At 45.3% G+C, this 12,417-nt stretch overlaps 3 protein-coding genes across 8 annotated transcripts in view; 2 read left to right on the top strand and 1 right to left on the bottom strand.

The window, feature by feature from the left end:
• Positions 1 to 3,259, bottom strand: part of LOC119373237 (striatin-3) — a 121,632-nt gene extending 118,373 nt beyond the window's left edge. For all 5 annotated transcript variants that reach the window (XM_049410784.1, XM_037643246.2, XM_049410786.1 and 2 more), the window contains exon 1: positions 2,996 to 3,259. In XM_049410784.1, the coding sequence (XP_049266741.1) occupies positions 2,996 to 3,202 (207 nt within the window). In that variant the 5' untranslated portion in view covers positions 3,203 to 3,259. The remainder of the gene's footprint in view (positions 1 to 2,995) is intronic.
• Positions 1 to 12,417, top strand: part of LOC119374527 (JNK1/MAPK8-associated membrane protein) — a 329,511-nt gene that overhangs the window by 162,219 nt on the left and 154,875 nt on the right. The window lies entirely within an intron of this gene.
• On the top strand, positions 2,564 to 10,784 carry LOC119373240 (AP-4 complex subunit sigma-1). 2 transcript variants are annotated; one of them, XM_037643252.2, is made up of 6 exons: positions 2,564 to 2,873; positions 4,215 to 4,374; positions 5,142 to 5,228; positions 8,346 to 8,414; positions 8,482 to 8,493; positions 10,356 to 10,784. In XM_037643252.2, exons 1-6 carry the CDS (start codon positions 2,800 to 2,802, stop codon positions 10,473 to 10,475), a joined length of 522 nt encoding a protein of 173 aa, XP_037499180.1. In that variant the 5' UTR covers positions 2,564 to 2,799; the 3' UTR covers positions 10,476 to 10,784. The 2 variants fall into 2 exon arrangements, with proteins under 2 accessions (XP_037499180.1, XP_037499182.1); XM_037643254.2 differs by lacking the exon at positions 2,564 to 2,873 and adding an exon at positions 3,497 to 3,630.

The raw sequence follows: 12,417 nt of genomic DNA, 5'->3' as shown, positions 1-12,417 counted from the left end.
TTAGACGGCAGCTTCCCAAAGAGGAGAGAGAGAAATGGAGGAGGAGAGTAGAGGCGTAGATGTAACGCTTCGCGCGTTTTTCGCAACACGCCGTAAAATAAATAACGCGAAGGATAAGGAAGAAGGCAAAAAAAAAAAAAGAGAGAACGTGGATGAGCTTCTTGCGCAAAGTCGCAAAAAGCAACGGATGCGCAGGCGTTCGTGTAATGACCCACAAAGGGAGTTGTATTATCGAGGGCTGTAAAAAAAAAAGAAAAGAAAGCACGCGGTAGATAGGAAAACGTTTCGGACAGGCGCTAACGTTAGCGGAGATGACGTCAAAACGACGACTTTATTTAATAAAGCCGTAAAAAGCGCGAGACAGCGTGTGAAACACGATGGGCTTTATCAGCTAAAAAAAAAAGATACCGTAACAAAATGCACGATTGTTTTTACAGCCGCCGTTTCGCAGCGCCAGGAAATAGATTGCAATTTTCGAGCAGCGCGCGCTGTCGTCGCGGGCATTAAAACGCGCAGGGTATTTTGCCAAGCGGGGTGCCGAACAGGCAAATCATACAAAGCGTTGTCACGGGAAGGCGTGCGTTGCTCGAACACATCATAACAGCGCGGGACAAATTGGAAAATAATCGCATCGCCCTTCCTCAAGATGGCGGCGTCGGTCTGTTGAATATGGCTTACAAATTTCGGAACTGCTTGGAATTACGCACAGAGGAACATCAGCGAAACATGTTTCGAGCATGACGAAACGAAAGTCACCGTATCTAACGGGAGCCGCTTATCAGCTGCGTGTAACGGTAAACAAACGAGAAAAAAAAAAAAAAACTAGCAGACGACGCAGCTGAGGAGTCGTCTGGTAACAAACGGCACCTTGCAGTTCGACAGCGGGAGGGAGGAAAAGAACACGTACGGCTCTCACAGCGGGATAGCAAAACAGCAGCATCAAAAACCAATAGAGCGTGCTCAGCGCTCGCGACATCCTTTGCTTCTAGGACGAGCAAAGCGAAGCAATCAAGACCAGAACAAAACAACAACAGGACCATCAAGAAATGCTGTTACAGACGGGCGGGCTTCTTTCCTCAAGCATACTACCTGCCGTCAAGCGCGCTCCCAGATCGCTGGGACACGGAAGCGAGCGGCGCGCACGAAACGACGCAAAGACAGCAACGAAAGAAGAAGGAAGAAGCCATTTAAAGCGGTAGCCGCATCATTGGACGCTTGCTTCCGACAGAGCGGTCTTACTTCCTAAAGACAGGGCGCGCAACGGTGGGTCGGTCGGTGACGAGCGTCGTAGCCGCCCCCCCCCCCCCCCCCCATCCTATAAAGTATTCAACAAGAGGATCGCGCTACTGTGTGACGCGCACGAAAACCCAGAACGGCACGAATGTAAAAGGAATAAATAAAGGCCAAACCCCATATACGCGAAAATGCACGCGACAGCGACGAGCGACGCGACGTAGATGGTCTTCGCGCAAGCGGTCGCTTGGATGGGCGAACCCCATTCACGCGACGGCTTCAGCGAGCGATCTCCACTGTTGCTGGCATGAGGGCGTTTACTCGTGCCAAAAGTGGCCCGTAGTCAGCGGTATGCAATGTAAAATACGATGTTTTGTTGCTTAAAGGTACATAAAATGTTTATCATTGTCTTGCAGCATTTTTTTCGATCCCATCACTGCTGCTACGTGCCGCCAAGCCGCGTCACAGACGGCGCGGGACTTGTAGTTGCGACAATCGGCAGTACGTCACTGATGCATCTTGTTCCGGTGTTTTGCTATTGGCTGCTTGAGCACAGCACTTCCGGGCGACGAGCGACGGATTCCAAATCTGAAAAACCGAGCGATCGCGCGAAAACGACCACGCGACACGTCGCGCGAACGGCTCGTTTCGTCGCTCATAGCATCGCTCGTCGCTGTCGCGTGCATTTTCGCGCATATGGGGTTTGGGCTTAATACCGAGTCCGCTCCCTGACAAGGCACGGATCAAAACACAGCATAGGCACACAAGCACACTACGCAGTTCATCCCACGGTCATCCCCTCAAACAAGATCACATCGCTGGGATTCTTTCGGCGTAGATAATCGGCCCGAATGTGTAGGCAGCGTGCAATGTCTAGGCCAGCGATCGAATCAACGCGAAAGCACCGGCCGCGTACCAAAAAAAAAAAAAAAAAGCAGGCCGGGTAGTCAGCCTCCGTAAACCACGCAGCAAGTTTAAAAGGGTTAAACGAAATAATCTGCGAAGCAAATAAAGTAACAAAGAACTGGAGCAAGTGCGGACGCAACAGCGCTAACCTTGGGGAAACGGCTAGCGACCGACGCAGCCTGACGGGAGGGATTCTTCCGTCGACGGTGCGTCCCCGATAAAACGGTGCACCCGGCTCGTCACGTTTTCGAAATGTCGCGACATTTCGCGAAAACCATTGTCACGCTACTGCCACGGCCAAGTTAACACACGATTCGAGGCCGCGAAACGACTGTCGTTAGTTTCTAAAACACGAGCGAGACACCATCCCGTTCCGCACACAGAGGCAGCGGAGGAAAAGCCCCCCATCGACAAAGGAGTGCCGGAGATGGCGACGCTAGCACGGCAGTCGGGAGCGCACGGCTTCGTATCGCTTCCTAGGACTCGTTACGGTTACCGCCGCTTCGCGTACGCTTTCCTGCCGCGCTCCGAGGCACTGTCCGCTCTAATTCGGCCGTTCTCGACGTATTTTAGGCCTAAGGGGGAAAGGAATAAACCTGAGCGCCATATTGCTTTTTTAAGCCAGCGCTAGCCATTGCCAGAGGCAGTACCACGGTTTGTATGAGAAAAGCGGCGTTCCGGTATTTCCGACCCTGCCAAAGGCCACGGACGCTGTCAGCCGTCGGCAAACGCGGGTGAGTTTCTATCGGCGTCGCTGGGACGCGCAACGCTACGCTGACAGGGCGTAGCGACGTGCAGGCACAGGCGGTGTTTCCGAGAGGATGCGAAACAAGCGTCACCGCGGCACAACACTCACTTGGAACTCGGCCCTCTCGACGTCCCACTGGGCCCTCTCCATTTCGAAGCGGGCCCACTCGTGCTGTATGAAGTGTAATATCCCGGGTATGGAGTACTGGGGCCTCTGCGCTGGTTCCTCTTGGTTCATCTTAGCGTTCATGCCCATGGGGCCCCCCGGCGGCCCCAACTGACCGGTGTGATTCGGCGCTGATGAGACGTCCTCCATATCACTGCATGGTCGCCATTTACATGGACCCAGCCGTGGCCGACGACGTCACGCGGAATGCCGGGATACATTTTCCGCCGAGCGGATGACGTCATTGCACGGTTGCTTGCTTTTGCAGCGGGCAGAGAGCGCCACAAGCGCCGCAATAGTTTGACTTGAAGCTGTGCGAGGGCGCTACATGACATACCGGAAGCCGCTGAAAGCTTAGCTTAGAAAGTCTGTCCACGTGTTACATTGTTTTTCTGCGTTTCTATTTGTCTAGTTGTACTATTCTAGGGACCGTAGTTGTACCAGTGAGTTGTACGCAGTGTTTTCGTGTTGCGTGAATGGCACGGCCCAAATTCATCCATTTTTGCGTTACCGAAGTCTTGAGTGATCTAATTGCACGCGGTGAGCGTCATTTAATGCTTCGAGGTACACAGCGTGAGGTACGTGCCGATGATGTCCTTTGAAAAGCATCTAGCAAACTCCAAAACCGTTTCCTTTGTGAAGGAGCTTTTCCGGCGTTTTCACCGGCGTCAGCGTTTTTATCAATGTCGCGGGCGATTCAAAACACGTGACTACAGTGATAAACAAGTCATATACAGTGCTGCCCCTGTATATTGTTTTGCCATGTTATGCTAACAGGTGGTATGTTTGGCACAGAGCACAGCGACGCGAGCGAGGCAGCACGCCTGAAAGCATGCTTTGCCACACTATAAATCAGGCCGCGGTGAAGACAGCTTGTAAGGAGAAGGAGGGGGTGAATTCTGTAAACGTCACATTGTGTAAACAATCTTGGGCTTTGCGTGATTTTGTGTATCGAAACAGAACTACTTCGACGCCAGTAAAGTACGATTAGCGCGCGAAGAACTGAGTAACGTCACTGATTGGTGAAATAATTTTGTTGCTGAACGTTTAAATTCTTTCGGTATGATCTAGTACAGTTGTTGACTTGCCGTTGAAGTCGGTCTTACTTAAAGCCTAAGTTTAATTCGCCATCTGGATGGCCTTTTTTTAATGAGATATCCAGCCTATGGACGCAAGCTGAAGACATGTACAAGTTCCTGTTGATAGCCAACTGCGAACGGCGGCTGCGTTACGCCTACTACTTCTATCCGGTGGACAAAGCGAAAAGGCCTTCGTTGGAAGCCGCGCTCATCAATAAATGTCTTTCCAGGAATCAAAACAGCGTGAGTATGAGCCGGAACATTCGCGACAATCGGTTTACGGTCGTGTGACTTTGGTTAATTCGCTAAAATTCTAGGCGAAAGTTTAAACCTAGCCTATCATATCTAGCTTATTAATAAGCAGCTTCATATTTGAGAAGGACTTAAGATGACCGTGATAGCCAGGCGTGCCGCTGCGTGGATTCTCCTCCTGCACTAGTGATCACAGGCGTGCGCCCGGGGGTGGGAGGAGGCAGGCACCCCTCCCCGTTCACCTAAGAGGGGGGTGCAAGGTCAGCCCCACACATTGACATAATAGGGAGACAGAACCCACCTTAAGTGAAGAATACACAGTAGATTCACCCTGAGGCCAATATACACGTAGTGTATGTGCTGTATATCGGTATGAATGCAGGCACTATATAAAAAGATGCAGTGACAGAACTAACCACATAACATATAATCTCCAAAGGTTTAGTATTCTTGAATGCTAAAGAGATACTGCATTACATAAAATGTGCAAGAATGTTGGTGACAGCTTCAAAAGGATACCAACTTTAGGATGTGGTAATTAAGCTCCCACCAAGAGAGAGCACCTTTGAAAAGCGCTTTTGCAGCTGAGAAAGTGTGACGCAAGTACAAGCGATCTGCAATACACCTAGTAGCACGCAATGTTGCCACAACATTGAAGCTACTTTCTCAACGTTGCAGCAATGTTGTGTCAACATTTGGTGCAACTAGGCGCGCGCGCATGTCAATCATAGTGCAGCTTCCCTTCGCTTGATTTCCAGTGCTCATTTTTCCTGCATGACGGCTTCAACATCGTGTACCGCCGGACGGGGCAGCTCATCGTGATCATTGGCACAGATGACGACGAGGTACCTTGCCTTGGATTGATTTTGATAATGGGTGTACGTGTTACCCCGCTTGCATGCTACTAAAAGACAGCTGTACAGTGCATTATGGACTCTGCTGCTGTTTTACCAATGGAGCCACTATAGATGACATGTCCACTTTTTCAATTGCTTTTAACGTAAAGCGTTTGCAGTGCTTTACGTTAGAACTGGTGTGACAGTTTCCGTTCTGACCATACTTTCGTAACAGGAGGTGATGATGGCTGTAAAAGAGCTAGAACTGCATCTGGTTTGTTAACTGTTTCAGGCTCTGTTCTGTATGATGCTTGTCTTTGTTCCCTTCTTTGTCTTTTGTCTGCTGCTGTGCTATTTGTTGAAAATGGATTACCAGCTAGCCCAAATCTCTCTACCGAACTTAACTGTTAATTGGCAGTTCTGCCATTCCTCTCCACAGAGACCTTCTTGTTTTCATAAATAGATACTGTATTTACTCGGATTTAGGCCAACCCCTGAAATTCGCAAGGCCAGAAAAAAAGAACTCATTGTACTCGAATCTAAGTCGACCCCCCCCCCCCTCTACTTTCGCACATCATTTTTTCGAAAAAAAACCATCGGCTTAGATTCGAGTAAATACGGTAACCTCACAATATTCAAATATGTTTAGGCCCTCAAGCCCACCTAATTACTTGCTTTCTTGTTACCTTATTTTGTACGTAGTATTTGGAAGAAAGACCTCATTCACTGATTCTGAAGAAGCATTTCAGGGCTAACGCTAGCTCGTGACTAAGTAAGGGCTTCGTGGCAGAACGCAATATCCAGACGTTATGTTGAATTACACGCAAGGTCCGTATTCACACACCAACAAGATTGTTCATTCACCAACAAAATTGATCACTCACCGACGAAATTGTTATTTACTGTTTCAGTTCCTTTTTTTTGGCGTATTGGATATTTATTGTATGCTATCCCCCTGTGCATAGGCTAGATTTTACTTTGTCAAGTTCTCCTGAATGAAAATCGATATAACAGAAACTCATTTCAAGGATTTCTGTTTGAATCAAAAGTGACACGTCATTTCATAAAAGCGATGATGGGACGTTTATGAGCACTTCTTTACTTGAATAAAGCAGGCACGTGTATCGTATTGCATTATATTACATTACGAAAGACAGAAACTTGGCTTGCTCCACAATGACACATTCGACTGTTTGAACCATGGTGGTTTTTGGAGGCGCCAATCATTTCATGTCTTATCTTCGCCCTGCGGTTGTTTTCCCTCCTTGCTATCAGCTAGTCTAGGCTTATTTTTCAATCCTATCTCTCCTTGTCCCAACAACAGTGCCTCCATAAGCCTGCCATGTCATTTGTGGTAAGAGCACTCTTCTGCCCTTACCCCACAACAACAATAGAGCCTGTATCGCGCACCTGGTCGCTGCAGATATCCTCCGATAAAGATTATCGAGAGCAGTGCAAGTCGGCAGAAGCTGCAGTGTTGCTATCAGCTGCATGGAAGATAAAAAACTGTTTTGAAAAGTTGCATGTGTAGTTCATTGAACTGTTCTACTACGGTCATTACGTCTAATGATCCCTCTGCCAACCATGGTAGCTTTAATCGTTGGGATCCATTTACAATGTACAGTGGAAAAAAAATTGTGTGTGTGTGTGCATATGTGTGTTTATGTGTGCTTGTGTGTGTGTGTGCATGCATGTGTATGTGTGCGCGCATGCACAAAGCATAGAGTGGCTACAATTGGATGCAATGCTGGATATATGGATATAGTGATAAACCTTGGCAGCATGTGAGCTTATCATTACTTTTAAGAAAAGCAATATGGAAATGTTATGATGGGCTGTGGGAAACATGGACGACACTGAAGAACAGACAAGCACAACCACTATAATGCAGCTGTCATTGATTGTTGAAGGAGCAAGCTTGAATGCATGCTTCAATTCACGCATGGAGTTGCTTGAAAGAAGGAGAAGGCAAACAGGAGCAATAAGAGGCAAACGTTTAAAATAAACACAGATACCAGAAACAAAATGACTGAAGATAGGAGCTAAGTGAAATGAGCCATCGTGGGGCACCCGTGTCACACATTGCGACAGTACACATCCGAGATTAGCTTTGCCTACAGACGGACAAGTGCACCATGTATTTTCTTTCTTTACTGTTTAACATTGGATGTTAAAGGGACGCTAAAGAGGAAAACAATTTTTCTGGTAATAGTATATAACTCTTTCACAATTCCAAGATCAGTTTGCTTATAGTGAGAAAACGCTTGGTAAGCGAGAAAATGCACAAAGGAAAATGCTGCTGGTGATGCCAGCTTGAAATGCCCGCACCAGTCACCGTGGTGCCATAGATTTTGACGGCACCTACTAGGGGCTGCGTAGTCCCTAATTGGTAGAAATGAAGTACATTGTCCTCTGAGGGGGCCAGAGACTTAACATACTACCAAGTTTCAAGAAATTCTATTGAGCCAATGTCGCCAAAATACAAAAAGTAAACTTTGAAATCTGCGACATCATGCACGGAGATGTCGGCGTGAGATTTCAAAATGAAACTTTGACCTCAATTTCCTCCTCTACACTAAAACCTCGATGTAACGAACATGGATATAACGAATTATGGGTTATAACGAAGTAAACAAAGAATAGTCTTGCAATAGGTACAGCGGTAAAAATAAACGTTTATAACGAATTTTCGGATATAACGAAGTTATTTTCGTGGCATATGTCTCTGAGTGTATTAATGACCATATGATGGTGAAATTAATGTCATTTGAGTTTTCAGAGTACAGTTTATCAATCTAAACAAATTCATTGTTTCACTTTAGTGTCCCTCTAAGTACGGTAGACTCTCGTTAAACGTAACCCGGAGAGACCAGGAAAATGTGTTCCATTTAACAGGAGTTCCATTTATTGAAAGTTGAACAGGGGTGCAGAATACAAGTACGAAACCAATCTTGTCACAAGCACTTGTTCCATTAAAGCAGCAGTTCCGTTTAAGAGATTTCCATTTACTGAGAGTCTGCTATACATATGCGTGGATGCAGTTAATTTGATGCTCACGTTCATTTAACGCAGTGGCCTCGTTATACAGATGGCACGAGATCAATGTGTCGACTTTGTTCCTCGCAGAACAACCTTGCCGTGTACGAGTTCGTGCGTGCCTTTATCCAAGTCCTAGATGCCTACTTCTCGGGAGTGGTAAGCGGCAGATAACTTATTGATTGTCCTTATGTCCTTATAATTCCTTCTTCCTGTTCCATTTCAGACTGAAAAGAAGGTATCCTTACGTGGAAAAAAAAACTTTCTCTGGAGACATGTTAGCAATCAGTAGCTTGTTTACAACTAGTGTAGTGATTGTGAAAGGTGTCATTCATTTCTATTTGATGCTTGCTTTTGTGCACTTCGAGATGGTGAACACTTAAGTGCATGTCCATTGAACATGCGAAAACTTACGCGTCAGCACAGATGCATACCTGCCAGTGCAGTAGCATTGACGAAGTCGCAGGGAAGGCCTTGCTTGATGATTAATTCTTGACAATACAGCTGACAGAGAATACCATGAGAGAAATTTATTTGTGGGATGTCCGAAAATAAGTAAGATCCCAAACCTAGAATGCTCCTTTGCTTTCCTAAACGTGTTGTGCAGTCTGTGACTAAAGCTACCACATTCACTCCTAACGGCAAGTACGTTAGGTTGTTCAGGTTAGATTAGGTTAGTTTTAATATGTGACGACTATGCAAAGTGACTTCAGTGGTTGTCATAAACTGTAGATGGTACTTTATATACTTTGCTAGAAAAGCGGTACGGGTACTCCTCTGACTGAACACTTTTGCAAGTGACACTTTTAACGCTGTTCATGAAATGTGTTGAAGACAAAGACGAAAGGAACAAATGCAACATGATGGTCACTGTCTCATGTGCTCCTTTTGTCTTAAGCCTAATGAATCTAACAGACAGTGAGGTCAAAAAGGTACGGAGGACAACGTTTCTAGTGTTTTAACTGAAGTGTCGTGATTATGACATAAATAGAAAGGAATTAACCCATATATGCCCAAACTCAGAAAAAACGACAAAACAAATATTTTTTTCATGAAAAGTGTACTTCTACCCTCAAAAGAAAGCACAGGTTCTTTATTTACTGCCAGGTAAACGCAACACTGTTTTTCAAGCCGTCCTATACGTATAGGACACTGGGCATCAGGGATGCTATGTGCAGGTGTGGTAAGCCTTGAAACATTTCACGTGCACACCACATTGCACTTCTTCCTCTCCATGACGTCTTTCATACAAAGCACGCATTTGCCCGGAGAAAGCGGTCGGCACGTGACAGCATGAAAAGCAAGCAATGTCTAGGTTTGCACACGTTGAGAATGAGGCCTGCTTGATGTGCTGTAGGTGGCGCTAGTCATCAGCTAGACAAATAGTGATGTTAGAGTGCATCAAAGAAGCGTCTTATATGTAGGACACTGGGCATATATGGGTTAAAGTTGATGAGAGAACAACTTCGCCGCCGGTAGGGACCGAACCCACAACCTTCGAATAATGTCCAATGCTCTACCAACCGAGCTACAGCAGCAGTCGTCCTCCCATCCACTTCATGGGGCATATATTTGCATTTAAACCTAGGAGATCCTGAGATTGTTATCTAGAGCCACTCGTAGCATTGGTGAGAAGTGTGGAACACTCTCCGCCATGGCCTTCAGGATTACACGTCCACAAACAGCCAGTAAAGTGGACTGGGGTAATGACCGCTGCCGTAGCTCAGTTGGTAGAGTGTGGGATGGGTAATCCGATGGTTGTAGGTTCGGTCCCTAACAATGGCAAAGTTGTTCTCTTGTCCACGTTGCTTTCCCTTCCATTTATGTCATAATTACGACACTACAGTTAAAAGACTACAAATATTGTCCTCCATACCTTTCTTGGCCCAGTCGTCTATTGGATTCATTAGGCTGCGTCTAACAAAGAAACGAGCCCTTCAAAAAGATTTCCCTTCCTTCGCTGTTGTGTTTAGTACATTTCACGAACAACCTCAAGGTTAACCGACTCTCCCAAGTGAAGGTATTGTGGCGCCTCTACTCGCTTGACAACAGCATATCCCCGTGCTTCCCATAGAGTGCCTTGACCGTAGACGGCACCAGATCATTGCCGAGTTCTACAAGCTACACCTCGTCCTTCAGCACATGGTCAGCAACGGAAGCGTGTCGGAGACCAACGTACAAAACGTCCTGGAACGGTTGAAAGCTTTCGACAACGCCTGAGTGTGGCCTGCAACTTAGTACGATGTTGTTGCAGCAGGGGAGGGACCGTGTCCTGTGCAAGTCATCTTCAGAAGTGCGAGCAGGCACTTGCAAAGTTGTCTGCTCGTAATAGTGCGCGACAGGTCCCTGCTTGTGTGCTCGAGGTCACCCTATGACAAAGTGAGTTAAGTTACCAGTGAAGTTGGTGCTTGGCTGCATACACCTTAAATACGTGCAAAGAGCTTTTTTTTTAGCATGGACCGTTCTGTACAAATACGCACAAAATAAAAATCGCTGGTAATTTTGCCAGATTTTTAATGCAGCCTCCTTTTTTTTACTACAGAGTATCAGTTGGTGGAATGTTGCAGCTGTATGTACAGCCACTTTTACGGACACTTCGTTTCTCTTTCTTTTTTTTTTTCGTGTGTAGAGTACATAAACGAATGTACAAATATCTGATTAACAAACTTTTGGAAAGGGTATATTTTGTGATTGTCAGTTGCTGAAATTTTGTAAAGGATATGCAGTTTAAAAAAACTACATATCCTTCACAATCTCTCGGCGACTGGCAATTTCAAGGCTGTAGACTGAAGCTGTAGAAACGTTAATTTTAAACCTTAGTGTCCTGTCAACTGTTGCGAGTGCTTTGCACAGAGTGACTTATTGCCAGTAAACGCAAACATTATTCCATCACAAGCCAAGAGTTCGAGAGAAGCTCCACCCCACAATAATCAACGTCACATTCTCAATTCCTGAGAACTTCTGAATATGCTTCCCTTATGTTCAACATAGATGCAATGGCCAGTACAAGCAAAGTATAAAGGGACACTAAAAAGAAAAACGATTTTTCTCGTATTAGCAAATTACAATTTCACAATCCCGAAAGCACCACTTTTAGCACGAGAATACGCGTTCTAAGCAAGGAAACGCAAAAAAAAACACAGGTGACGATGCCACCTTGAAATTCACGCACTAGCTCGCCGTGACATCACAGATTTTGATAGCCTGCTAGGGCCTCCGTAATCGTTTATCGGTCAGAACTGTTGACATTATGTTCTGAGGGACCTGAAGTATTAACCTAGCAAGTTTTAGAAAATTTTACTTAACCAATGTAGCCAAAATGTGCTAAAAAATTTCAAAATTCATGACGTCACACTGATGTTCACGTGCCGACGTTTAGGTGTGAAATTTAAAAATGAAACTTCGACCTTCATATCCACTTCTTAGAATCGTCCTATGATGGACAAATTAAAGACAATAGCATTCTGAAAAATTTACACTAATCCCTTTAATATAGTGAACACGAACAAAACTTATAATTGGATATAATGCAGTAAACTTAAGGCACTTCTTTTTTTCTCAATAATAAATAGTGTGTAATGAATGCATGCTTATAACAAATATCTATACATTTATTGTGCATACCTGTCTGGAAATTTTATCTTCTAATTAAAGGCAGCACAAACAAGAAATAAACGCGTAACTTGCTGCACAAATACATGCAAAGAATAGGGAGCGATTGAAGCAGGTAGTGGATATATTAGACAAATGCTTTTGCACTGGTAACTGTTATGATGCAATGCATGAAAGAAGGTGCTGGCACTTGGGAGTTCTTTAACTGCACATAAGGGTATACATACAGACTGGCAGTCGCATTCTCGATGTTGCAAAAACCAGTGTAGGTTCACGACGAATAGCATGCCATTCCCATTCCTTTAGCACAATTGCATTCAAAAAATAAAGGCAGGATGCAGAGTTGGTCTGCTTTTTGCTAATGGTTACTAATTGGATCCACTACTGGCTTCAGGCCATGTAGTCGGGTAGCGTTTGCACAACATATATTTCTTTGCAATACGCAGTATGATCGACCGTCTATAAGTGCTTGAAATTGACATACTAATTTTATGCAAGGTTCTGGAGATCGAATTTAAGGTAAGTGCAAGTGTTCGAATAAATTATACTG

The sequence above is a fragment of the Rhipicephalus sanguineus genome, chromosome 11, assembly GCF_013339695.2.
Source record: "Rhipicephalus sanguineus isolate Rsan-2018 chromosome 11, BIME_Rsan_1.4, whole genome shotgun sequence".
In the NCBI taxonomy this organism is placed as follows: domain Eukaryota; kingdom Metazoa; phylum Arthropoda; class Arachnida; order Ixodida; family Ixodidae; genus Rhipicephalus; species Rhipicephalus sanguineus.
Note: the sequence above shows the minus strand (reverse complement) of the source record. Positions and strands in the feature narration are given on the sequence as shown.

Coding starts and splice junctions, on each gene's coding strand:
- LOC119373240 (XM_037643252.2), top strand. CDS start 2,800: ATGAGAAAAGCGGCGTTCCGGTATTTCCGACCCTGCCAAAGGCCACGG. Junction 4,375..5,141: donor TTTCCAGGAATCAAAACAGC/GTGAGTATGAGC, acceptor CTTGATTTCCAG/TGCTCATTTTTCCTGCATGA. Junction 5,229..8,345: donor TTGGCACAGATGACGACGAG/GTACCTTGCCTT, acceptor TGTTCCTCGCAG/AACAACCTTGCCGTGTACGA.